The sequence below is a fragment of the Anopheles darlingi genome, chromosome 2, assembly GCF_943734745.1.
Source record: "Anopheles darlingi chromosome 2, idAnoDarlMG_H_01, whole genome shotgun sequence".
NCBI classification, from domain to species: Eukaryota; Metazoa; Arthropoda; class Insecta; order Diptera; family Culicidae; genus Anopheles; species Anopheles darlingi.
In genome coordinates, this window is record NC_064874.1 from 83,323,653 (window position 1) to 83,347,620 (window position 23,968).

Sequence of the window (23,968 nt, forward strand, 5' to 3'; positions counted from 1 at the left end):
GTTTGACGTTTCCATTAAAAAAAATCAAACCTGTTGCTTACCCTCTTTGCGCTCGCTCTATACATTTGTTAGTTTTCTTTCTTCTCCTCCTTCTCGTTACTCTGTTGAAATTCAACCAATCACCATCGGAGCTTTTCCGGTTTTCGCGTGTTTTCATGCTAGAAATTTGGTGCTAAATTGTATTCTTCGATTTCTGTCATCTTAAGTGATGGTTGAAGAGGAGCTACTGGTTGATCAACTATTCTGAGTTGTCTGCTTTCGCTAGGCAAACATCGTTACATTCCTCTACTTCTCTAACTCTGGCATCCAGCAACTGTACTAACACAATGCTGTGTATAATTTAACCTACACTAGCGAATAGTTGACTAACAAACAACGGTTTATAAGAAATCTTCTTTATACACCAACTAATAATATGAGACTAACTAATACATTAAACTAACATCGTGCAATAACAACATTCCCTGAAAAAGAAACAAAGCAAGAGCCCAAGATTGCTCTTCTTCCGAATCGAAGGTCCAGATAGATGGGTGTGCTTTAGTATCATCTCTCTACAGCAAGTCGCCTCCTAGTATTTGTTAACTTGTCACCTCATCACTAAACAGCTCGCGAATGTCTGTGCCGTGCGAGCCGCGTGGTGTGGTGTGTGGGTTTGCTTACAATTCGCGATCGCGAAGATCCCAAATGATCCTCTCTATTAGCCTTAGGGTAGACTAGGCTACTAGCTAGAACTGTAGTTGGAATGTACGTGTAGCGGTATAACGCTCGAACGCTCTAGACGCTAGTGAATCCTTATTGCAGCTTTCCGACACTATACCATCTCGCTCCCCTTTTCCACTCTGATAACCGACTATTGCAATAGATGGAGACATTTGCAACTGATTCTCTCCTTTCCTTTTGTATTCCTTTGTTTTATTTCTGTTTTTTTTTCTCTTTTTTTCTTCCTTCCCACCGTTTTCCTTTTTATTTCCCCACCTTTTTCTCTTTTGTTTGTTCAATTACCTTCACTTACTGTCTCTCGCGTGCGCTTTTGATGTCAATGCGATGAAACATGGACTACACCTACCCCTCCTCGCCCATTATTTTACTACTGCTTGATAAAAATGGAAAAAAACGGAAAACTCAAATCGATCGATGCGTCGATGACCGCAACAAACGCAATTGTTGTTCGCCATGATGACGCACACCTAAACCCACACGCCTACCAAAAAAAAAAACGAACCGAAACTCGTGTAGATTCCGGCAACCGGCCATGGCCACCTTTCCGCATAGTAAACCGCTCATTACGGTATCGCACAGTACGGTGCCGTCCAGTAGTAGTGGCACAAGCGCACACCACCACCAGCCCTTAGTTAACGGTGGCTTGAGTCGTTTCGTGAATGCTAATAAGCAACTTCTCACTAGCGGCGGTAGCGGCAGCATCGCCGGATTCGGTGGGCACCACCACCATCATCGGACACCAACGAAGACGGTCACCGCTAACCGGTTACTGATGAAGCTGCGCCTTCCGCAAACGCCAAATTCGGACTCGGGCGACGAGCTGTACGCGACGCCGGACATCACGGTGCTATCGGATGCGGACAGCAGCGAGGACCAGACCGAACCGGGTGTCGATGAGTTCGGGACGCCAACGGCCGAGATACCGCTCGCGAAGCTGGTCAAGATCAAGAGCATGAACAATTTGGCCATCCCGAAGGGTAGCATGTTCCCAGACGAAGACCAACCGGACTACCAGGGACGGGCGAGCCTGCTGCTAGAGGCGGCAGCACTAGGTGTGGTCACCGATGATCTGAGCGTGCTGGCACCCGGTACGCCCGGGCTGCTCAACCTGAACCGCATGAAATCCATGGGCAATCTGTCCGCGTACGAGCGTGAGTTCGGCGACACGCCGGTAGATCTGCTGAAGCTCAAGAAGGACTTTGAAACGCGTCGGTTCAGCTTTGCAAAAATGAAATCCCTTACCGATCTGACGGTCGATGATGAGCGGGATGACGTATTGGTACGAAGGCGCCGCCAGGTGGAAGCCGATGAAAGAAGCTCACCGGACGCGGACGGTAAACCGCAGTCACCGGGTGCCCATTCCTTCACCGGTTCCGGCTTCGAGCAGGCCAACCGCTTCCTTCCCTTCCAGATGCGCAACTCATTCAATGGTGGCGTATACCGGAAGCGGTCCGGTATCGGGTACACCCGGTACATAGGGCTCGAGGATGATGTTACGTCGCCGGATATGGCGCGGCTCGCTTGCAGTAATATGACCAAGATTGGTTCGCTCGGTACGATACCGACGGCCGGATTCGATCAGGTTGACCATGTACCCTTCCTAACACCCAACATTGGCCGCAAACGATTCGCCTCGACCAACACGAGCGCCACCAGCAGCCCTGATGAGAATGATCAGCCGGTGCTGAGCAGAGCGCAACAGAGCAAACACGTCGTAACGACGACAACGACCTCAGCAGTAGCTGCCAAAGTAGTGGCACGTGGTGGTTCCACCCGATCGGCCAATCCATTCGAGCGAAACTTCCGCAAGAGTGCACCAATCGGTGGCTTGAGTCCCGACGGGACGATCCCGATCGGTGGTGCGGCACTCTCGCTAGCCAACTGTTCATCCGCCTCCGTCCAGCAGCTGCCCATCGGTGGTGGTAGTGGGGGTGGTGGCTACTTCCGGCAGTCCGATAGCAACTTCTACAACATTGCCCGCAACTATCCGATCGGGAAGTCATCGTCGGCGAACCTGGAATCGCTCAAGCATCGTTCCTCGTACAACAACTTTCCGCTCGGTCTGAAAACGTCCCCGAACGGTGCTGCAAACCTGGCGATCAGCAGTAGCAAAGTGACGGCCGCCGTTTCAAAGCTTGAGGGTGCCGGTGTCACTATGAAGGGAGGTACCGCGGGCACCAACACCAAGACATCCGGCGCGAAAGGGTCGACCGCAGGTTCGGTGGCGGCGACGGCAGTGACGAAAGCGGTGCCCGTGACCGCGACGGCCATTCAACCAGCCGCGTCCGGAAATCGTGTCTTCCATAGGTAATACCCCAAAGTCACTATCTACTCTCATCTTCAACGCAAAACGCCTCTCGCTGTGTCTCGTTCTACCATTCTCTTCTCTCGCACACACACACACTCCCGTGAGCTCCTGCTGCCTCGCGTTGTGGATATGACTCGCAAGAGACCGACGTCACGAAAACGCGCTACGGAGACGCGGCAATCACAGGGCAGTCCTCCGTGACGCCTACATAATGCATCTTTGTTGTTGTGATCATAGATCGTCTGTATGTTGTGCGTGTGGTGTATTCGATTAAGCGAGAGTGTGGTGCTGGGTGAAACAATGAGAGCAGCCACTCTATAATCAAACATCAGACGATACTGCCTTAGGATGCGCCTAGTGCTCCTGATCAACCCTTTTCTTTGTTGGTTTGTATTCAAAAGACGTGTGTCTATGATGTAGAATAGAGAGATCAGTAATTCCGGCATAAAGAGATCTGTACAGTACACAAAAAACAGCAAAAGACTTCAAACACAAGATGGAGGCGCCCAGTGTTTCGCTACCAGGCGCCTCCATTGAATGATCTGCTCCGATCTCCTGGTTAAAATGTGTCAGTAGAACATTCTTAGGATCATCGTTGCAATGTGTAACAGGGAATGTACATTTATTTAGACTGCCATAGAATCATTGCGTTTTAGATTTTTAAATGATAGACAAAGGGTTCACTCTGTCTCATCCAACCCCTCAATTGAGACAGCAATTCGTTGTACATACAGAAGATTCGCTACCAACGGAATCCAACGCAATGAAACATGTGACACACGTCGCAGAGCACATCGTTCATCACAGTTTAAAATTACAAAGAAAAATGGTGATCTCCCTCCTCCTGCAAAAAGGCTTTCATCGCACTCCGGTGCTTGTTCGTGTTCGTGGTTGCCATTTTATTAACGGTTGTTCTGGTCGTCTGTTTTGTGTTTTATGTTTCGGTTTAAATGTTTATGTTTAAATGTTTCGGTTACTTTATGTTGGTGTTGTTTTTGTTGTTTTCGGTTAACCATTCTTATATCCATTTTCCCCGCGATGATGCAATAATCAAATATGATGCCGGCGCGTTTCGCGTAATTGTTTGCTGAAAGCTCTGTTACTACCACTGTTCGCGTGTATGTTTGTTTGTTTAACAATCGCTGCAAAACGGCAGCCTTCCCCAGCCCCGGGCAGTATTCGGTCTCTTCACGGATTGGCGAGCACACCGGATTGGATTGGCGCCCGGTTTAATTTCCCAAAAATGTTCTCTATCGTTTTCTTTCTTTTTATCTCTCTTTCTCTTTCCTTCTCTTTTCTCTTTTTCTTCGTGCGATTCCGTCTTCTAGATTCCGCTCGGTAGTGCGCGTGGTGCTAAAGTTGATCATTAAAAGACCATCGACAAACCAATCGACAAACGATTGTCACAGGTCTGCCACCACTTCTACTACCGCCTCTACTACTAGTACTACTACCACTAGTACTACTACTATTACTACTGCTAGTACTAGTAGTAGTAACTCTAGCCATACTTCCAATTCTACTACTACATCTACTTCTACCAACACCACAACCACCACCACCAACACTGCTACCAGTGCGACGGTGTTAAAGTAAGAAACCAAGTACCTGCGCTAGCAGCAAATATGGACAGAAGCATTTGTTTTTCTATCCCACTTTTCAAATCAAATTTGTTTGTATCTCTTTCTATCTTTGTTGTTGTTGTTGTTGTGTTGGTTGAAAATCGTTTGTATGATGAGCAACAGTTTAGAGGAAGAATAATTAATCACCTGTTTGTTTTGAGAAACAACGACACACCCGGCACACCGACAGTGGCTTTGAGAGTTGTGTAGTGCGAATCGACGAAAGTAGCTAACACTACTAAAAGTGCATTGAACAATTGAAGCTAGAACATGCACACACAACCACTTCAGTGCTTTTAGATTGTGTAGTGTGTAGGGCAAGACAATCACACTCGCTCTTGGTAGGCTAATTGATTTTGAAACGAACAATACACGCTATACCATTTTGTCCATTATGCACAACAAAAGAAGTTCCATAAAGTACACAGTATGCGGTTTTAGCACGATGGTAAAAAGGGAATGGAGTAACAGAGGGGTTTTCTTTGTGTGTTGCACTTACAAGTAGAAGTGTGTACGTGTGTGAATTAACACAAGATTGTACATTCAAGAAACTGAAAAGGGTTAACACACATCCTCCATAGAACGGTTTGCGTGAATCCTTCTCGACTCCTTGTTCCTCGAACGGTGATATAAAATGCAACGAAGACCGACAACAACAGTTTGGTTTGATACCTAGGCACACTAGATTAGTACACAGAGTTTCACTTCCCCATCCTGAACACACCTGCGATTGTCACGAGGATTTTCTCCTTCACTCGCCTATCTTCTGCGCCGCTTCCTTCACTCGCGTCACGTCAACTCGCAGCGGCTTGGTCTAGTTGCTATCGGCTTTCTCTGAATCGCTGTTCCTCGATGATCTCGATCTCCAAACGGTGTTTCTTCCCCGTAGATCCGTACCTCTTATCTTTATCCGTATTGTGTAATTGCGTAGCAGTTTCTTCAGAATCTTTACTTCCTCCTCCCGGTACCGTCCGTTTTCTGCTAATTGTCCGTCCGAGTGTTCGTTAATGATCCGTATATTACCAACTACCTTCCCGCTAATTCTTAGGAACATTTGTGGCCTGCACAGGCGCTTGCTGGACGGTAGCACTCGCCAACTAACCTCACTAACGCTAGTCACCTCGACATCAACAACATCCGGTGCCGGCGGTACGTCGTCGCCCGGCTCGAGCGCCATCAGTCCATCGTCGGTTGGTGGCGGGCCAGGAGGGGGGCCGAGCGGTGGGACTGGAATCGGTTCCAGTACCAGCATCGCCGCTGCTGCCGCCACTGCTGCCGCTAGCACCAACACCACCAGCATATCCGGAGGCACGGTTGTATCCGTCCCTGGTGATTATATCGATGCGATCGGTAGCGGTGGTCGCATCGATGTAAGCACCGGTGGCCTATCGGCGACGGGCGGGCTTCCCGGTGGTAGCGTTGCTACCAGCCACAGTACACCGTTGTGCGTGGTGGAACCGGCGGGTGTTGGGCCGGCGACCTCGGCAACGATGGCAGCAGCGGCTGCTACCGCTTCGTCGTCACCGTCATCGTCCGGTTACTGCGAGTCGATGCTGCTCAACAATGGCACCACAACTAACAACCCATCATCATCTCTCAATCTACCATCTTCGCTTGCGATCCGACGTCCCAGTGCTAACATGTTTGTGTTTACTGACATCTTTTCCTTCTATGCTCATGTATTATGCTTATGCTTCTAGCCCTACCCGTTTGTTTGGCAAGCTCGCTTTCCCTTGGCTCTCTTTGGCTAGTTTTCCTTGGTTTTGCTATCTACGGTTAGGCAAATTGTTTCTTACTTTTCGCCTTTCCTATTTCCTTTTGAAAAATTTATACAATTTGTTGGTTACGGTTAATAATGGGTTGGTGGTTTGGTTGGTTTGTCTTTAGTCCTTCTTGTGCAATTGTAAGCGCTGTTTTGCAGTAGGCTATTGTTACTATCGACGACCTTATTGGCTGTGTAGAAATGTGTAAATCGAATTGAAAACCGTCGCCGATTAGCTAACCGTTGCTAAGAAATTACTTTACTTTCAGCAGATTCATTCTGACCGGTTATCATTAACGACTGCTTGGATTAATCGCTTCTTTTAGTGTTTCGGTGTTAGTTACGGCTTTGGATCAACTTTAGTTGGAGCTTTTACCTTTTTGGAGTGATTTGTTTTACAAATAATTTTAATTTCTTGTCAAATTTGTTTTTTTTTTCTACATTTTTTCCTCTCTTCGTTTTGTTTTGCCTGCTCTGCATTGAGAGGGGCTTTTCAATTTTTTGTGTGCCATGTATGTTTTGAAGTAGCTGCTCTGTTTTGTTTCACTAGTCTAGTAGTATTATACCGGAATGTTACACCAAAAGCCAGTTTTTCGTTTCTATTCGAAGTTGTATATTGTTGTAAACCATCCGGATTCCCTTTTGCCAATCGAAATCCCACCTGCGAACCAGGCAATGGGGATATTTTATCCGTGGCGCGCACGTTGTGTGAATTGTGTTGCAGTAATGTTTGCTATTTCGTCCCGTTGTTTACAGTAAAAATCCGTTAACGTTGTTGGTTTTTGCAGTATTCGAATTGAATGCAGACACGATCTTCGAAGCACCTTAACTGATAACATACTTTTCCCTCATTTATCTTTCTCTTCCTTCTCCGGTCCTGTGTTTTTTTTTTCGTTTTGTGACTTATATCACACCTTTCCGCCTTCATCAACGGTGAACCTCAAACCTTAAACGAAACGCGGTGCATCATGATCGCGCGGTGTCCATGTTAAGAAATCCCAGCTCTAGCTCAATTCCAATGAGTGAAACCGGCTCACTGGATCGCATGAAGTCGGCAGTGGAACGACGGAAAAAGGGTGCCGGACTGGACGGAGACAACGGCACGGGACCGACGCTTTCGGGCCGTGTCGAGGGCACGCGCGTCAACACGGGGCTGATAATCGATGAGCTACTGAAAAACACCAAACTAGAACACATAGAAGATGAGAAAAGTAAGTGACCAACCACTGTGCAAGGGCACCCTAAAAGCACGATGCTAACTGTTTTAATCCTCCTTTTAGATCCCACCGGACTAGCGCTGTACATCAGTAGCGATGGTACGACGATGGTTGGCAGCCACGAGGTGCGCTCGCGAATGCCGGCCGGAGCATTCAAGCAGGTGGTTATGGAAAATCCAAGATAGTAGCAACAGTAGCAAACGGCGCTGGTGTCGATCGCGACGTCAATGCCGACCGTCGATCTGGTAGTGACCATGTCTGCTGCAGTGACGATGACGTTGGCATCGGTTACAAGCCAGCTACTACTGAAAGGCGGTGGCATCGTTCTTCTGCCGACGAAATAATGCCATTGGCGTGCAAGCACCATTACGATCCTACTGCTACTGCTGTCGTGGAATGACCGCACACACTCTAGAAGCCGGTGCTGCCGGTGCACCGAAGAAGACAAGTGTGACCATCTCGTTTTAAATCTTTTTCGTTTCCTTCATTTGCTGCTAACAAGCGGTACTCGTGCCGAATGGCCAAAACACACTGGCCATGTTCAACCATGTGCAGCTAATGAGCATACGATGCGCCGTATTGAGAGGATAGTATTGTGATCATGTGATTCTACGATTCTATGTACGTGTGTTGCGTGCGTGTGTGTGTGAGTGTGTGTGCGTGCGTGCGTGTTTGTGTGTTTGTCTGTGGGGGTACGCTTCCGTTGCGAATCTGTGCTTCTTTGTTGAACTTTTAAGCAAAACGGAAAGCAATTGATCAACTATTCAGGGCGCCCTTTACGTACTACTCAATCGGTTCACTGTTTATTGCGAGGAAAATTATGCTATGCGCGCTAAGTGGGCGCAATTGCTTCCTAGAGTCACACTCACGACGTTCTCCCTCTTATCACCATTACCACCCAAAAGCTGCGCAAGGCTTCAGAACGAACGTGGGACATACCATACGCCATCATATGTTGTGATAAACTTTAACGGGTTACAGTTATTATTATTATTTTTTAAAAATAATTTTCATTTCCCCTTCTTGCACATCCTGGCGCAGCGCTTGGTGATACTTTTTATGGATTTATAGTTAGGAGGTTTTTTGGTAGTCATATTTCTGGTGCCCCCCAACCTTTTGCATAACGTGTGAGGTGGGCAACAGCCTTAGTGATGCGAGAGGCAATGTCCGCGTCGCATTAGGTCTGTTTTCTGAAGAAAATAGTAAAGCGTTCATATCGTTGTTCACCTCTGCGAGTGCGTGTTAGTATGAGTGCGCGTGTGGTGGTACAAGGGAAACGGAAGCAATATTTTCCACCGCAAGCTTGCGTGTGCGAAACTAATCCAGTAACCTTTGGTAGAATGAAGTAACGAATTGTCGTGACTGCATTGACGAGAAGGAAAACGAAGCGATGGCCGTAGTGAGAGAAGAAGAGAGGCAGAGACGGGGGTCAAATCACTGCAAGTGAGTTGTCGGCGAAATGGGACATACAGAATTAACACCAGATTGATTCTGATGGAAGTGATAAATAAGTGGCACGGCCCTACTGGTAGGCTCGTTTGCCTCTCTGTACAGCAGCTTCAAAATGAGAACAAACTTTGTATATGCAGGAGCGAACGTGAGTGAAGTAGAGCGGTATTATTATGATTACTAGAGTTATTATTACGTTTTAGTTCGTTCCAGTTAACGTAAAATTTGTAAACAAGCAAGAAAGCAAAAGCAAATCAAATTTGTTTAGTTCTGTACTCTTCATTCTATCATGCCGTTCGGCGCGCTAGCACGATCCCTCACCGCAGGGATAGTAGTGCCTCTCTGTGTTTCACACATCCGGACATATTAAGCTCCTTCGCTGCGGCACTTTTCGATATCTGTATGTGAACTAGCAGTATGATTTTCTAAGTGTAAGTGTTCACGTCCATGCGATTTTGAAGTATTGTTTAACAATTTTCTTGTGTTAGATTCGTCGTTCCGACCGGTTTGTAGCCTATTGTGTGGTTTGAAAGCTGATAATAAGAGTGTGAAAAATACCCAGCCAGATACGCACGCATAAGAAAGCAAGGGATATACTGCAATGTAAAATTGTAAAGAAGCACCAACAACAAGTTGTTAATAGGTCGTTAAGATCGCATCAGCCAGCCAGAAACTGCTTGAGCGCACGTGTCCATGTGCTTCTGTTGTATGCCGAATCGAAGATGCGCATATAAAGAACGGAGGAGAGGGAAAGGTGATCTAGAGAATGATCGCGCGCACGCGAAGCACACAATTTGACACTGTGTGGGTTGCTTGTTTGTGATTTTCCATCAAAAATAAGAAAAAAAAAACGAAGACCTTATAGAGAAGCGAATGATGGAGTGCGTAGTGGTTAGTAGCAGTACGACATCAAGAATAAACCAATTTAGGGAATGGGAAATTCAATGCGCAGTTTAAGTAAACCAAACAAACCAGAACACATTTCAAATAGCAGAAAACCCTTGTCAGCGTTATAGGCATGTATCAATCATTTTTAGCAGTTTTTTTTTAGCAAAACCATTCCCGACCGGGGCGTGCGTATGTTAGTTAGAATTTCAATGTAGCGAAGTTTAAATGGTAAAACAAAGAAAACGAAATTATCCAATGCCCCCCTGCCCCACTCAGTTATCACTTCTACTATTCCATCATTCACTTCAACTTTGAAAGCGCAAAATCAAACAAATACCATCCTACAGATGGTATAGTGTGCCCGTTTAGAATCCGTTCGGACAATTCGTTCGTTTTGCGCTAACACATTGACTGAGGTAAGCCTCGCGTTGAGGCAAAAGCATTGAAGGGAACGTGCGTTATCAGTGCATGGTGCGCGCGCGCGCGCTCGCGAAATGAAACAAAGGATAGAACAAAAACCGCAACAAAACAAATGAATACACTTGGAGGCTCAATGATAGAAATCAAATCATAACAATATTAAAAAGTAAAATCAAACTAAGACCACCTGCTTACAGCGACTCGAATGAAAGTGAACCCAATCCATCCGAAACTTATCGAAACTTATTGCTCCGAGAAATGGAATGAAAACGTGCACGTCTGCCTTGCTTTATTCGCATTCGTATTTAGCCATGGTTTCTAGAGTCCCATAGTAGTAGGTGATCGGTGCTGATGTGATCCACAGCTACGGATGAAAAAATTTAAACTCGTGCCCAGTACATCGACGATCGTATGCGCATATAGTCGGGTAAGTTCTCTACCGGTCCGACGGCAGCAACGGCTGGACAGCGATCGAATATGTACTTCATCGCCACATCGCGCACATTCTGCGCCGTCACTCTCTATAAACAAAAAAAGACAGAAAAAATTAACACAGTACACACTGCAATTAGACTCCAGATCTCCAGCAAAACTGAACTTACGTCGACTCGGTGCTCGAATTCATGCAGTGGAATGCGACGATTACAAGACAGCATCTGCCGTCCTATATCCTCGCAGATTGACGTAGTACCATCGAGTAGAAGTAACGTTTGCGTTTTCAGCTGTTTTTTGGCACGCTCCACCTCACTCTCGGTTATCATCGTGCAGAGGCGCATCCACTCGTTCTGTACGTTAAACAGCATATCTTCGCACTGAAGTGGATCACAAACGAAGTAGATACCCCACAAGCCAGTATCCTTGTAGCACGTGTAAAACGATTGGTAACTGTGGCATAGGTTACCCACGGTGGCCGCAACGGCCAGCGTTGACGCATTGTTAGCTCCACCAGCCTGCGAACGGTCCCACATTCCGATCAGCGTGTTCGCCACCAACATGGGCGTACTGTCTGCATTCGTCCAACCGCATCCTTCAACAGCGATTGCAACATGTGCAAGCGGAAGCGAGTCATCTCGCACGCGCACCTCCGATCCAGTGAATCGGCAAGGACTTAACGTGGTAACGTCACCACCGATCTCAGAGCTGAGTCCGCGAAATTGTTGCTCGGCCAACTGCACCAACTCATCATGCTGGACTCCTCCGGCAGCGGCCAGTACAACACGCGGTGCCCTATAATGCGCCTCCATGTACTGCCGAAGATCGGTCTTACTAATCGATTCGATGTTCCTGGTCGGACCGAGGATGCTGTTACCGAGCGGTGTGCCCTGGTAAGCAGTGGCGTGCAGATGATCAAATGTGACCTCTTTTAGGTTGCTCTCCACTTCCTGCATCTCGCGCAGTATCACCGCTCGTTCGTGCTCGATGTCGGCCTCAGCTAGCGTCGGGTTCTGGATGATATCGGCCAGTATCTCAACCATTTGTGGCACATCCTTCGAGAGACACTTGGCATAGAAGGTAGTTTGCTCACGTGACGTGTATGCGTTCAGGTGTGCGCCCTTGTTCTCGATCTCCAGTTCGAGTTCTGTTTTCGACCGTTTGGTCGTTCCCTTAAATGCCATGTGTTCGAGGAAATGAGCCACCCCGTTGTTCGCTTCGCTTTCCCATCGTGATCCCGTATCAATCCATAATCCGACGGTAGCCGTTTCAGAGCCACAGTTTTCACTTGCCACACGCAAACCATTATCGAGTCGAGTCACTTCCGTTGGCGAAACATTTAACAGCGCAGTTTGAAACTGTTCGGCGTTCGATAACTTGGTACGCTACAACGAAGACAGAGAGTCGTGAATGGGTCTATGGAAAAAGAGGAACGACGATTTCTGCACACACGAAAGATGATGACATGCTCAAGAAGATTACGCTATTTTACGCACTTCCTACATAAACTCACCGATGATACCAGTCGATAACCACGGCTGTGAGCGCGAAGGCAATTCGAGATCTTTAGCAACGAACCCATTCTCCGAAGCGAAGCAAACTAGATTGTTCAAATTAGTTTTTCACTAGCCCCTTTTTTGAACCGCGGCAACGGACACGGTCTACGTTGATTCGAAAGCCCTGTTTAGACAAAGCGAAACAGCAGCGCACAGGCGCAGTGCAAACCGTGATACAACACTGGAATTTGTACAAAATCTCCAGGCACGTTTATAAGTTTGCTGAAATAAGAGCTCGTTTTGTTTGAAAATCGACTTTGTGATTCTGTTTCATCCATAGTTCAAGAGAATGTATGTATTGCAGAGCAACACGGTTTATGGTTTCTCACGGCCTTGTTTGCGATTTGTCTAAACAGGACTGAATGAGCCAAGGACGCCATAAAATTACTGATGATAGCAAGGACACACTTTCCGGGCATCCGGATTTAGAACAACGGCCGTGGATGAGGCTTTTAGTACGAAAGTTCTTCCAAATCCTTAAACTGTGAACGGAGCATCGGAAATAGAGCCTTTACAGGCCTAAACTACGGTAGCTAGAAGTAAAATGAAAAATCTCAATTGTGAATATTAAGTTAAAACTGCAGAAAATATCTGTACAGAAATACCCAAAGCATTATCGGTGCTGCTTCAATTGAATTAGTACTTCTGCTGATTGAGCCAGTACATCATCGTAAACCACAGTACCAATAGTACGTCTTTCAATTTCATGTCTAACTTTAATCTCAACAACAAACGATAATCTTGACAATTTACAATGATTCCCATTATCTGTGCCTCTGTGTTGATCATTCCCTTGAACACGCTTCTAATGGTGAGCGCTTTGTGAGTTTGCGCCTTTTCTGTGTGTGTGTGCGTGCATGTATGTATGTGTACGTAGCTCCAACATGTACTACCTTTTTAAGTATTCGCAATAATCCTTCCCAATGAACCTCGTTATGTACAAAACTAAGAAAAGTTTACAACAAATAAGGGTGTTCGTTCGATTCCTCTCCTGACTAACGGATGTGCTCAGTCCCGTGGCTGTGAGTGGATGGTCACTCTCTTTGCCTTCGTTATGCCTAAGCCTAAAGTGTAGCTTCCCTTGCTGCTTCGTGCCTTAACCTGGGTTTTATTCTCTTATGCTAACCTTAGTTTTTTAACGCGCATTCGTATGTGTGTGCTAGTTCGTGTGTGTGTGTGTATGTGTTTTCTTCATTAAATATTAACTTCGACTAAATTCTTGACAACCATTTCATTGCCAGATCTAAAACTATTTGAAACACACCGGTCCAACCTGGAAGCCGAACGCTTGATTCGGTTGCCCGTAGTCGACCGGATAGAAATCGATGATGGGCAGGTACTGCAGCTTGGCCGTGCGCACCTCGAACACTGTCTCGCTCTTGCTGCGACCCGTCTTACAACCATCGACCAGCACCGTCGGCTTGATCTTGGACTGATCGTACCCAATGTCGATCTCATTTTCACCCAAGAACCTCAGCGCATTGTCGTGGCTCTCGTCCTTCGTACTGTACCATGCCACACTGTTCATGCAGGCGTAGGTAAAGTTCTGGTGCGCCTCCTGTGAGAGCAGCCGCAGGAATGTCATCTGCACGGTGCCCACGGTTTCGTAGGATATCTGAAACGGCCAGATGGTACATCCGTTAGAGCAGCGGAATCCCATTTTAGACAGAACTGCAACATACCCTAAATCCTCCTCGTAAGTTAGAGTACCAATCCGTTTTGTCGTTCTCCTTGCGCCACGGTATCGTTGGCATCTGCGAGCTGTGGATGTCGGGGAAGACGCACGTCTCACCGGCCGATGTCATGTTGCAGAACACGTACACCGCATCATCGCCCATTCCAAGGTTCGGATCAATCCAGTACCAACCTACCAATCGGATGTACGCAGTGGGATTAGTAGAGAACATCTGTCGTCGATTTCCCCTCTGGAACTTACCATCCTTGAACTGAGGATGTCCGTAGTGCAGATCGCGACACGTCCTGGCCGGATTCTCGCGCGTACCGACCGGTTTACGGATCCGGTCCAGCTCCTGGCGCATCGAGTAGATCGAGCTGTACATATCCATGTACTTGGGCCCAAGATCGGATGATTTGGCTTTGGACTTCTTCTTTTTCTTCTTCCTTGGTTCCACTTTAAGCAGTTCCTCGTCGAAATCGTCCAGCTCATTGTCCAGCTCACCATCGGGACCGTCTCCAGCGTCACGCTTCATTCGATCCTCGCCCTTCGTAAGCGTGAACTCGTTCATGCGGAATAGAAGCTCCGGTGGGATGAGTGGTCCATCGGCCGGTGGTCCTGGTGGGCCAGGTGGACCAGGTGGTCCCGGATCGCCTCGCAATCCGGCCACACCATCCGTTCCCTTCGGACCCGTCGGGCCATCGTGCCCGGGAGGTCCTTGAGGGCCATCGTTACCCTTCGGTCCGAGCGGACCCAGCGGTCCTAGTTCGCCTTTCGATCCTTCCGAACCGGGAGTACCGCGGATACCTTTGTCGCCTTTCTCACCAGCGTCACCCTTCAGTCCGACGAGGCCAAGTTCGCCCCGATGTCCTTTCACTCCGCGGCGACCACGATCACCTTTAGGACCTTTGGCGCCAACTTCTCCGGCCTTGCCAGGAGCTCCCGCATCACCAGGTTTACCGACGGGGCCGATTTCTCCCTGTAATTCATTGTCGATTAATCGAAGACAATCTTATGCATTCCAGGAGTTCCAGCCAGCTAACTTACCGATGGTCCAGGAGATCCTCGCAATCCCGGTGATCCCTGCGTGCCCGGCATTCCCTGTGGACCGGTAAGACCGATGTTGCCCTGAGGTCCAGGCAGTCCACGGTCACCCTTCTCACCAGCCACACCGGTCGTACCTTGTGCTCCGGCTGGACCTTCCGGGCCAACCTTCCCAGGAGGTCCCAATTCACCCGGCGGTCCCGGTGGTCCGATTTCTCCCGGTGTTCCTGGTTCTCCCTGCTTCCCATCGTCACCATCCTTCCCGATCTCTCCCTTCGGTCCGACCAGTCCCGGCTCACCTGGACTGCCCGGGAATCCGGGTGGACCAGCGACACCCTTCGCTCCTTCCGGTCCTGGCAGGCCACGCTTACCGGGTGGTCCCGGAACACCGGATTTGCCTTCTTCACCTTTCGGTCCGATGGCACCCTTCTCGCCTTCCTTGCCTTCCGGTCCGATTGGTCCCGGTGGCCCTTGTGGACCTGCTTCGCCGGCTATTCCCTGTGGTCCCGGTGATCCCGCCGCCCCAGGACTTCCTTCCGCACCTCGTGGTCCTCGACGACCTGGTTCCCCAGGCGGACCGGCCGGTCCTACTGGCCCAACTGGACCATCATCACCACGATCACCCTTCATGCCAGACGGACCGGGCATTCCTTGTGGTCCAGCTGGGCCCGGTGATCCGGGCAGTCCTGTTGGGCCATCCTCTCCCTTCGGTCCATTGCGTCCCATCTCGCCCGGTGGCCCTTTTTCGCCCTGAGCTCCAACTGCACCCGGCTCACCGCGGCTACCTTGAGATCCAGGGGATCCAACTGGTCCCTAGAGAGATTGAAAATAGGTCATGTCAGTAACCTGGTCGCAAGGATATCTACTGCGATTTTCGAACGTTCGACAACTCCAATTCAATGCCATGCCATTGCTGCTTTCAGATCGCGTGGCTCAAAAGCTAAAACCTTAAAAAGAATGAAAGTTAGTTTAACATAACTTTGTTGTAGTGACGAACAAGAGAGAGAGGCATGCATCCCTGGCATCGCATCAGCCGGCAGTTACGGTGATGTTGTTGAGAATGAACAACATTTGGGATTAAAATTGTTTTACTTTTTAAAAAAAACATGTTAGAATTTATCACATTGTTTTGTGCAGAAGCTAGTCTCAGAAGATTTGCCACCTGAAGCGTATTTGACATTGGCATCTCCACCTCAGTACAGATATGTTTTGTCTGTTACTAAGCTACGGTAGCTGTGGGCAATACTAGCGTAGTTACCAATAACACATAGTTGCGATAGAAATTTAATAGATAATTCTTCTAGTTTACCTCAACGAGTGCGCATGTGTTTTTCTGTAACTCTGGGTTATTAATCAACTCGAATTCACCGTTTGAAAACCACTATGTGATGATCATCCTCGATGATTCGAGTGAATTTTTCGAAAACGTAAACCATAAAAAAATTATATTCAAGTGAACTTTTCTCGAACGTTCGACAACCACAATACCGTTCCTAATTTCTCGATTCTTCCATCGCCTTCATCGGACTTACCGCTTCACCTTGAGCTCCCTTGAAGCCTTTCTCTCCCGGTGGTCCCATGTCTCCCTTGTCGCCATCTTCTCCTGGTGGTCCCACTGGTCCGGGGGCTCCTGCTAAACCACGCTGTCCCGGCAATCCGTCACGTCCAATCGGACCGACCAGGCCTTGCTCACCGCGATCCCCTTTCGATCCTGATGGTCCCGCTGGACCTGGTGGGCCCGGCCTTCCTTCCGGACCCGGTGGTCCCTCCCGACCCGGTTCTCCCGGTTGTCCTTTATCGCCGATCGGTCCCATCAGCCCGGGAATGCCAAGTTCTCCCTTGAGACCCGGCATACCAGGCATACCCATCATACCGCGCTCTCCGGGGAATCCGGGCAATCCTTGGCCACCCTGAGGTCCGTTCTTTCCCGGTGGTCCCGGCAGTCCAGGCTGACCCTCCTTGCCGGTATCTCCCGGCACTCCCGGCTCTCCTGGCAGTCCCGGAAGTCCCGGTATGCCGGGCTCCCCAACTGGGCCAACTTCTCCCGAATATCCTCGTGGTCCCACTACTCCTGGAGAACCGATTGGTCCCGGATTTCCATTCTCTCCCTGTGGAAGACATCGATGAGGATGGGGAATAGTCCGGCAGGGTTGACTCGATGAACACTGGTACCTACCGGTGGTCCACGTTCGCCCGAAGTTCCTGGAGGTCCATCCTTGCCATTATTGCCTGGTGGCCCTGGTAGGCCGATGAATCCACGCGGACCTTCCGGACCTTGCATTCCGATTTCGCCTTGGGCACCAGGTGATCCTGGCTGGCCAGTGTCTCCTTTTGGCCCTGTAGTACCGTCGGCTCCTCGTCTGCCCCGTGGTCCTCGGAAGCCCTATCAAGTGTGGTTGAAGGTGTAGTTGACAATCCAAGAAAGAAGTCTTCGATCCTGCTCTACTTACCCTTGGTCCGACTTCTCCACGTTCTCCTTGAAGTCCCGTGTTTCCCTGGAATGGATAGAAGAATGCAACGAGAAATCGATCAGAACAGTTGCCTCGGATCAGATCCCATCGTCAGATACTACACTTACTCTTTCTCCTTTCTCTCCCGGTAGACCGGCCATACCGAAGGATCCCTTGTCTCCTTTATCGCCCGGTGGTCCAGGGTATCCCGGGAATCCCTGCACGCCCTGCTTTCCTTTATCGCCGGTAAGCCCCATCATGCCGGTTTCTCCTCGTTGACCTTCGAAGCCCTTCGGTCCTTCCGGACCTTCGGATCCGGCCGCACCGGTCGCACCGAGGAGGCCCCGCTCTCCCGGTGGCCCCATATCGCCCTTATCCCCGTCATGTCCTTGCTCGCCCTTCTCTCCCTTATCACCGGCAGCGCCACGCTCCCCATCATCACCCTTCGGTCCACGGTTGCCCGGGAATCCGATCGGTCCTTGCACTCCCTGTGGTCCAACGTCTCCCTTTGGTCCGGCAATACCGGGATTACCCTCACGTCCCATTTGTCCATCGGCACCAGGCAGTCCGGGTAGACCGGTCTTACCGTGCGGACCGGGAATGCCCGGAGGTCCCAACATTCCCTGAGGTCCCGGCGAACCTACCGGCCCTTGCGAACCGGTCTGGCCTGGTGAGCCTGGCTGTCCTTGAGGGCCCGGGTTGCCCTTCGATCCGGGGACACCTTCCGAACCGGGAAGTCCCGGATTGCCGGACGGTCCCGGAAAGCCCCGCGGTCCCGTAAATCCTCGTGGTCCGAGCTCCCCGGTCAGTCCGGGCAGTCCCGGTGGACCATCCTCACCCTGGGCACCGTCATGACCTTGACTGCCTTTCTCACCCGCCTGACCTTGCCGACCGCGTTCACCCTTTTCGCCGGGGAACCCGGGAAGTCCGATAGGTCCTTGCTCTCCCTTGACGCCTTGCAGACCGGTGGCACCACGTTCACCGTCACGCCCAGAGCGTCCACGTCGACCCATAGGTCCCTTTGGTCCAACCACTCCCCGAGGTCCCATCGGTCCCTATGGGTTAAGATCGAACTGAAATGAGATCGTCCTAGCTGTGACAAGCTATCGGTTCTTACCGGTTCGCCAGTATCACCCGGTTCTCCCTTGACACCCTCCGGTCCGGGTGGTCCAACTGCTCCAGGAACGCCAGTCAAGCCCATCGGTCCATCGGCACCTCGCATCGCCGTCATGTGCTGGGACAGCATCTGGCGAAGTGCTTCCGCCTGCGAGTCCGGTCCTTTCTCGTTACCGGCCGACACTAGCGGCATCATAAAGACGTGCCCCGGTGGTCCGGATGGGCCCGATTGGCCCGCCAATCCATCACGTCCCGGTTCTCCTTTCGGGCCCGGTTCTCCCGGTGGTCCGCGCGGTCCACGGATAGTCTTCACACCGCCAACGATGCTCACCCTGGATTGTGCTGGAAAGCCCACGGAACGATCCTATATACGAAAGTTAGAAAGGTCCTTTTGGTGCCACGTCGTTGCAAACCGCATATCTTACCTCATCATCTTCCTCATGCTCCAGTCTGAATCCTGGATCCGTTCGATTCGTTCCACCAGTTCGCCCTGCTGGTGGTCCACTAGGGGAAGGACGCCGATCACCGCCGGCGGATGCATCATACTCCGGATCAGGCAGTGGCAGCACCGGACGACGCTGATCGTACGAATCCACCGATGGATGTCGCTCGTCGGTGCCTCGATTTTCGGTCCGGTTCTTCGCAGACCCATCCACACGGCCATGGATATCGCCACCAAACTCCAGGTTGGTGTAGTATTCATCTTCCTCACCGATCAGAGAAAAGCCCGAACCCTCGCCATTACCGTCCAGATCGACAAACTCACGATCTCCCACGAACTGGCGGGCACTCGGACCGCCAGTGATCGAAACCGACTCGCGCAACACCTGATCCCGGATGTTGGATGCACCTTGACCCCTGGTGGCCGATGCTGATGAGGATGTCGACGACGAGGAGGAAGAGGAGGAAGAGGAGGATGATCGATCACCACCACGTCCAGTGCTGGTCTGGTGTGTGCGTGTTACGGTCACCGTTTGTCCCGAGGAACCATCCACAACCCTCGTTGTAGTTGTCGACGAGGAGTGCCTCGAAACGCTGCCCGTTCCTCCGGCACAGCTCGGTGCGTACTTGGTACAGACATGGTACGCCTCGTCCGGTGTGTTCGCGATCATTAACAGTTGCAGATCCCCCTAGAACATACCGAGGAGGTCTAACTGGTGCTTCCCTATAACGGGCGCTCGCCACTTCCAAACACTTACCGTAAAGAATCCGGCCTCTTCGTTCAACTGCATTCCGGTCAGGATGAGTCCATCGGTCGACAGCTGTACGCCGGAGCGGCGGTTCAATGCTCGCGTTATTTGTCGATCGCAGTCAACGATCAGTGTGACGGAGTTACCCTTAACGCTGAACCCTAACCGATGCCACTCGCCATCGTCGATGCTTACGCCGAAGCTGATCATGTTCTGGTACTGATCCTGCTCATCGTCCTCCGGATTACCGTCGTAGTAGTACAGTGCGACATCGCGACCCACCATCAGCATCAGTGTTTCCTCCGACTCGGAGGAGTATACCGCAAACAGGGGCACCCTTTCGAGGCCACGATTGGCGCGCAATGCCACGAGCAACGAAAAGTCGATCGGAAATCCCTCGGGAAAGCTACTCATCGTTGCGATGCTCAGCACCGTGTCCTGGTTGAGGTTGTAGGCTAGATGCTGATGCGTTTGATAGGCGTTCCGAGTGCCGTTACACATGCCCGTCGATGGTGAGATGCCCGATGGTAACGCTGGCATTCCGAACTGTTCGATCATGTCGACCAAACCGTCTATTTTGGGGCATAATTGGACGAAGAATTTTATAAACTGCATTTCTGAATGTTCAGTAGGCGCGTTGTTAGAAAACTTTAGTTAAGTTTTGATTTATATTTAATCCTATATTTATCTCATATTACTGTACGGCATATTTTATTGAAGAACGACATGTGATAAAGAGACATAGTGAAACGAAATAGTATATCTTACATCTAATCTTGTGCCTGAAGCGCAGAAACTTTTAAATAAGCATCGAATGAATTTCTTTGGAAAAGTGAATTACGTTTATCAAGGAAATAACTTCAAGGTTTAAATCAAGTAGTTAATAAATCCAGGTTTAGTCAATTTCGAATTATGAGAATTATAAGAAGTTTATTTTCAATTATGGAAAATTAGAAAGCGAATTAAGAGTTTTCCCTAGCCAATGAATCGCTTTTAATTTCCCTCTCAAGGCAAAGGAACAAGTTGAAGGGGATAGTTGGGATGAGCAGATTTACTTTTGACAGCCCGGTCTGATGAACACGATTAATCGCTCAATTTAGGTTACAATTGACAGATCTTCCTCCATTAGATAGTGACCAGGGTAATAGGACAAGCTAAAACAATGTAGCAAAAACTTATTGCTCGTTCACTAGCGTCCGCCTCCTGTAGCGCGACTCCTTCAACTGCAAATTCCATGCAAACCCACGACAAGCCAGCCCCACGGCACTGGACACCACCGTGGGAGATGATTTAAAACCCATAAATTTCCATAAGCCTTGCACCGCTTCCCATTCGTGAACGGCCCAACTACCGATGCGGTCCCTTGTCACAGATTAAGAACTGGTTCATTTCATGTGCAGTTGCAGCTGCAGCATACCAGCGAACATCCGAAAACAATCGCCAAAGGGGTGTCAGCATGTGATGTGTAGCATGATTATCATTATGACAACCTCTCCACCGACCACGGCATCCGCGCGGTAGTGTAATGTAATCGGATGGTGATTACTCGCATAAATCGTGTCGCGGATTGTCACGTTGGACCATCACCATCCGTACTTACCCATTCGGCCGAGACCGGGATCGGCGGCAGCTGCAAACACCATCAAGCCACCAGCGATGATGGCAACCAACGCGGCACCCGTTACTTCACTTAACCCACCAGCGTACCATGATGGCCTACTGATCGTCGCCGCCTTCTTCATCGTCGTCGTCGTCGTCGTCGTCGTCATCGTCGCCATCTTCGATCGCTGAAGATAGCGCTTCCATCGTTTGCCTCGATGGTGAGGCAAACGTGGCTGGGTCTGGTGCATCGCTAGATCGCTAGATTCCAGCGATTCACCCGCGGGCGCGCTATTTAAAACGTTTGAACTACACTTCTTCTTCCACTTCTGCTCACTTCTGGCCACACGGAAACGCTCCTGCACATTTGCTGCTCGCAAATGTTCGCGCCGGCCAATGGGATGGCTAATCACACACACACTCTAAGCTCCCTTCTCACTTCCGGTGTCGGATGATTTCACTGTGCGGAGTAGGAGTTGAAAACACAAATTTCGATTAACCAAAGTCTTACTCTACCACTGACTTCACTGAAAGAAATCAATTAGCCTCTAATGAAACGACCCGAATGTCGGCCATTCGGAGAGGAGTTGCCAACAGAACTGGGCCACTTCCTAGTGTGTCTTGCTCCAGTTCTGTCTTAGGTTTTTGGTGGACCGACGGTTCGTTTCTCGCTTTATCTAACATCGCACTCACACTCGACTGAGCTACTCGATCCCCAATCCTGAGACCTGCGTTTCAGACCACAACAGCCAGCCAGCCAGCCAGCCAGCTAGCCAGCCAATCCGGCATTAGAAGCACGCGTGTGGCGGACACTGTTGAGGATGCTGTTATCAGCAGCAACGAGACACAGAAATAGCACAAGCACAGCAACGCAACCGCTTTTTGGGGCAAACTAGCTCGGCCCCAAAAACCAGCCTAGTCGATCCCGTCCGATCCGACCTAGTGCTTGATAAGCGAAAGCGTGGTCTTCAAGACTTGAAGGTTCGCGTTGTGACCGCCTACCAGGTCACTACTTCCACTGGACAGTATTCGACTAGATTCACCGACTGACTGACTGGATCTTCGGGAGAAGTTGCAAGTGCTGCAAGGTACACCGGCTTAGAATTGCTTCGATAACTTACTTGTCACGGCGCACTGGCGAGACCCAATTTGGAGCGAACGATCCGCGCGCCACGAGCTACGATCACCGACTGATCGGTGGCCGCGCTGTGCCGTGGCTTTTTGGATCGGCCGGCTTTGGCCGTGGCCCAGCTTGAAGATGAAGCGTTCTGATGCGTGGTCGTCGACCATCTCCGTCAACCAGTGTGGCTGTAGAAGTGATTACTGCGGATAGTCGATAGCCACTGTTGTCACCAGTGGTTTTTTTTTTTTTTTTGGGGGCGTTTGGGGCCAACGACAACGACAGTGGCGGCCGATGTGTGAAGTAACTTCTGGTGAAAGAGTACCCACCGATATGAGTGTCGTGAACTTCTTGCGGCCACAAGAACGGTCTAGAAGTTAGTCTTTTGGTCGATTTTTGTTTCAATTTTGATTATCAATTCTTTTTTCTCATTCCCTCCAGCAACATATCTTGAGCAACTTCGCAACACGGGCCGCGAGAAATGAAGGCGTATTAATCTAGAATGCAATCTCCCGGCACCGTACACGCACTGACACTGACCGCGCTATTCGGAGCGCGCTGGGCGGCACTCTGGGCGTTTGGAAAATCTATTAAAATATTCCGCAACAACGCACGGCACGGATTTAGCTAGCTCCCCGCGGCACCGCACTGCGAGCATGGTCAAAGTAATTTGTGACTGGGTGATGGCTTCTAATGCGTTTAGCAGATAGCATTCTCCTTCCCTTCATTGCCACCAGCACGACCAGCACCGGGCGGCGACGACGACGTTCGATTAGCGAACTTGTGTATCGCATAGCATACTGGTTCCTGATTTCTTACCATCTCAATATTGACGATCCACACACTCCACACGAGAACCAAACAAAAGCTGCAGTAGAAAGGAGGTGGCAGCACAGATATCTGAGGCATCTGCGCCGCGCCGGTAATCTCACTCCGCCGGGAGGGAAAGGGCGGCCACTATTTGTTTAAGCGAAACATCACGCACCGAAGAAGCGATTTAGCGCGACTTTCCGGGGACCAGCGAGTTGGGATGAATCGGCGCACGGCCCTTCCCTTAGTATCCCTTAGTATCCACGTCACAGGGCATGGAAAGTGAGCAAAATCCGTCAAATCCCTTCGGCAAGGGTCATGGCAATCCATGACCGACCAGCGAATACACGGGACGTCCTGTATATGCATGCGTGTGTGTGTGTGTGTGTCTGTATGTGTGATCGTTGGAAGTGACCGTAGATGGGTGCACAGACTCATGAGCTTCGCGACATGACATGACATGGTGGTGTGATACTGGACGTGCTGCTGCTGCTGCTGCTGGCGGTACCGGTGACGACCGATAGCGGCACGAGAAATGGCAGATGACAATTCCATTAGCGAGCGCACCATTCGTCGCGCCCCCCCTCCCC

General features: G+C 50.0%; 2 protein-coding genes across 8 annotated transcripts in view; one reads left to right on the forward strand and one right to left on the reverse strand.

Annotated features, from left to right (window-relative positions):
- Positions 1-10,567, forward strand: part of LOC125950228 (serine-rich adhesin for platelets) — a 54,627-nt gene extending 44,060 nt beyond the window's left edge. For 2 of the 6 annotated variants that reach the window (XM_049678013.1, XM_049678014.1), the window contains exons 8-11: positions 1,237-3,027; positions 4,357-4,620; positions 7,406-7,623; positions 7,693-10,567. In XM_049678013.1, the coding sequence (XP_049533970.1) occupies positions 1,237-3,027; positions 4,357-4,620; positions 7,406-7,623; positions 7,693-7,814 (2,395 nt within the window). In that variant the 3' untranslated portion in view covers positions 7,815-10,567. The remainder of the gene's footprint in view (positions 1-1,236; positions 3,028-4,356; positions 4,621-7,405; positions 7,624-7,692) is intronic. The other 4 variants (XM_049678016.1, XM_049678015.1, XM_049678017.1 and 1 more) reach the window with 4 other exon arrangements.
- Positions 10,568-10,743: 176 nt separating this feature from the next.
- Positions 10,744-22,195, reverse strand: LOC125959110 (mitochondrial-processing peptidase subunit beta-like). 2 transcript variants are annotated; one of them, XM_049691896.1, is made up of 15 exons: positions 22,142-22,195; positions 21,450-21,908; positions 19,859-20,421; positions 19,085-19,789; positions 18,661-19,023; positions 17,672-18,598; positions 17,544-17,588; positions 17,270-17,476; positions 16,626-17,201; positions 15,097-15,906; positions 14,311-15,028; positions 14,057-14,241; positions 13,648-13,989; positions 10,989-12,203; positions 10,744-10,907 (listed from the first exon to the last, which is right to left on the reverse strand). In XM_049691896.1, the coding sequence occupies exons 2-15, from the start codon at positions 21,697-21,699 to the stop codon at positions 10,767-10,769; spliced, it is 7,047 nt and encodes a 2,348-aa protein (XP_049547853.1). In that variant the 5' UTR covers positions 21,700-21,908; positions 22,142-22,195; the 3' UTR covers positions 10,744-10,766. The 2 variants fall into 2 exon arrangements, with proteins under 2 accessions (XP_049547853.1, XP_049547852.1); XM_049691895.1 differs by lacking the exons at positions 13,648-13,989; positions 14,057-14,241; positions 14,311-15,028; ... (8 more) ...; positions 21,450-21,908; positions 22,142-22,195 and adding an exon at positions 12,332-12,458.
- Positions 22,196-23,968: the final 1,773 nt, after the last annotated feature.

Bases quoted from the DNA above. Each gene is read 5' to 3' on its own strand.
- LOC125959110 (XM_049691896.1), bottom strand. From the start codon at position 21,699: ATGCACCAGACCCAGCCACGTTTGCCTCACCATCGAGGCAAACGATGG. The intron at 19,024-19,084 runs GTAAGATATGCG...TTTCGTATATAG, and splicing joins AGCATGAGGAAGATGATGAG to GATCGTTCCGTGGGCTTTCC. The intron at 17,477-17,543 runs GTAAGTAGAGCA...CACACTTGATAG, and splicing joins GTGGAGAAGTCGGACCAAGG to GGCTTCCGAGGACCACGGGG.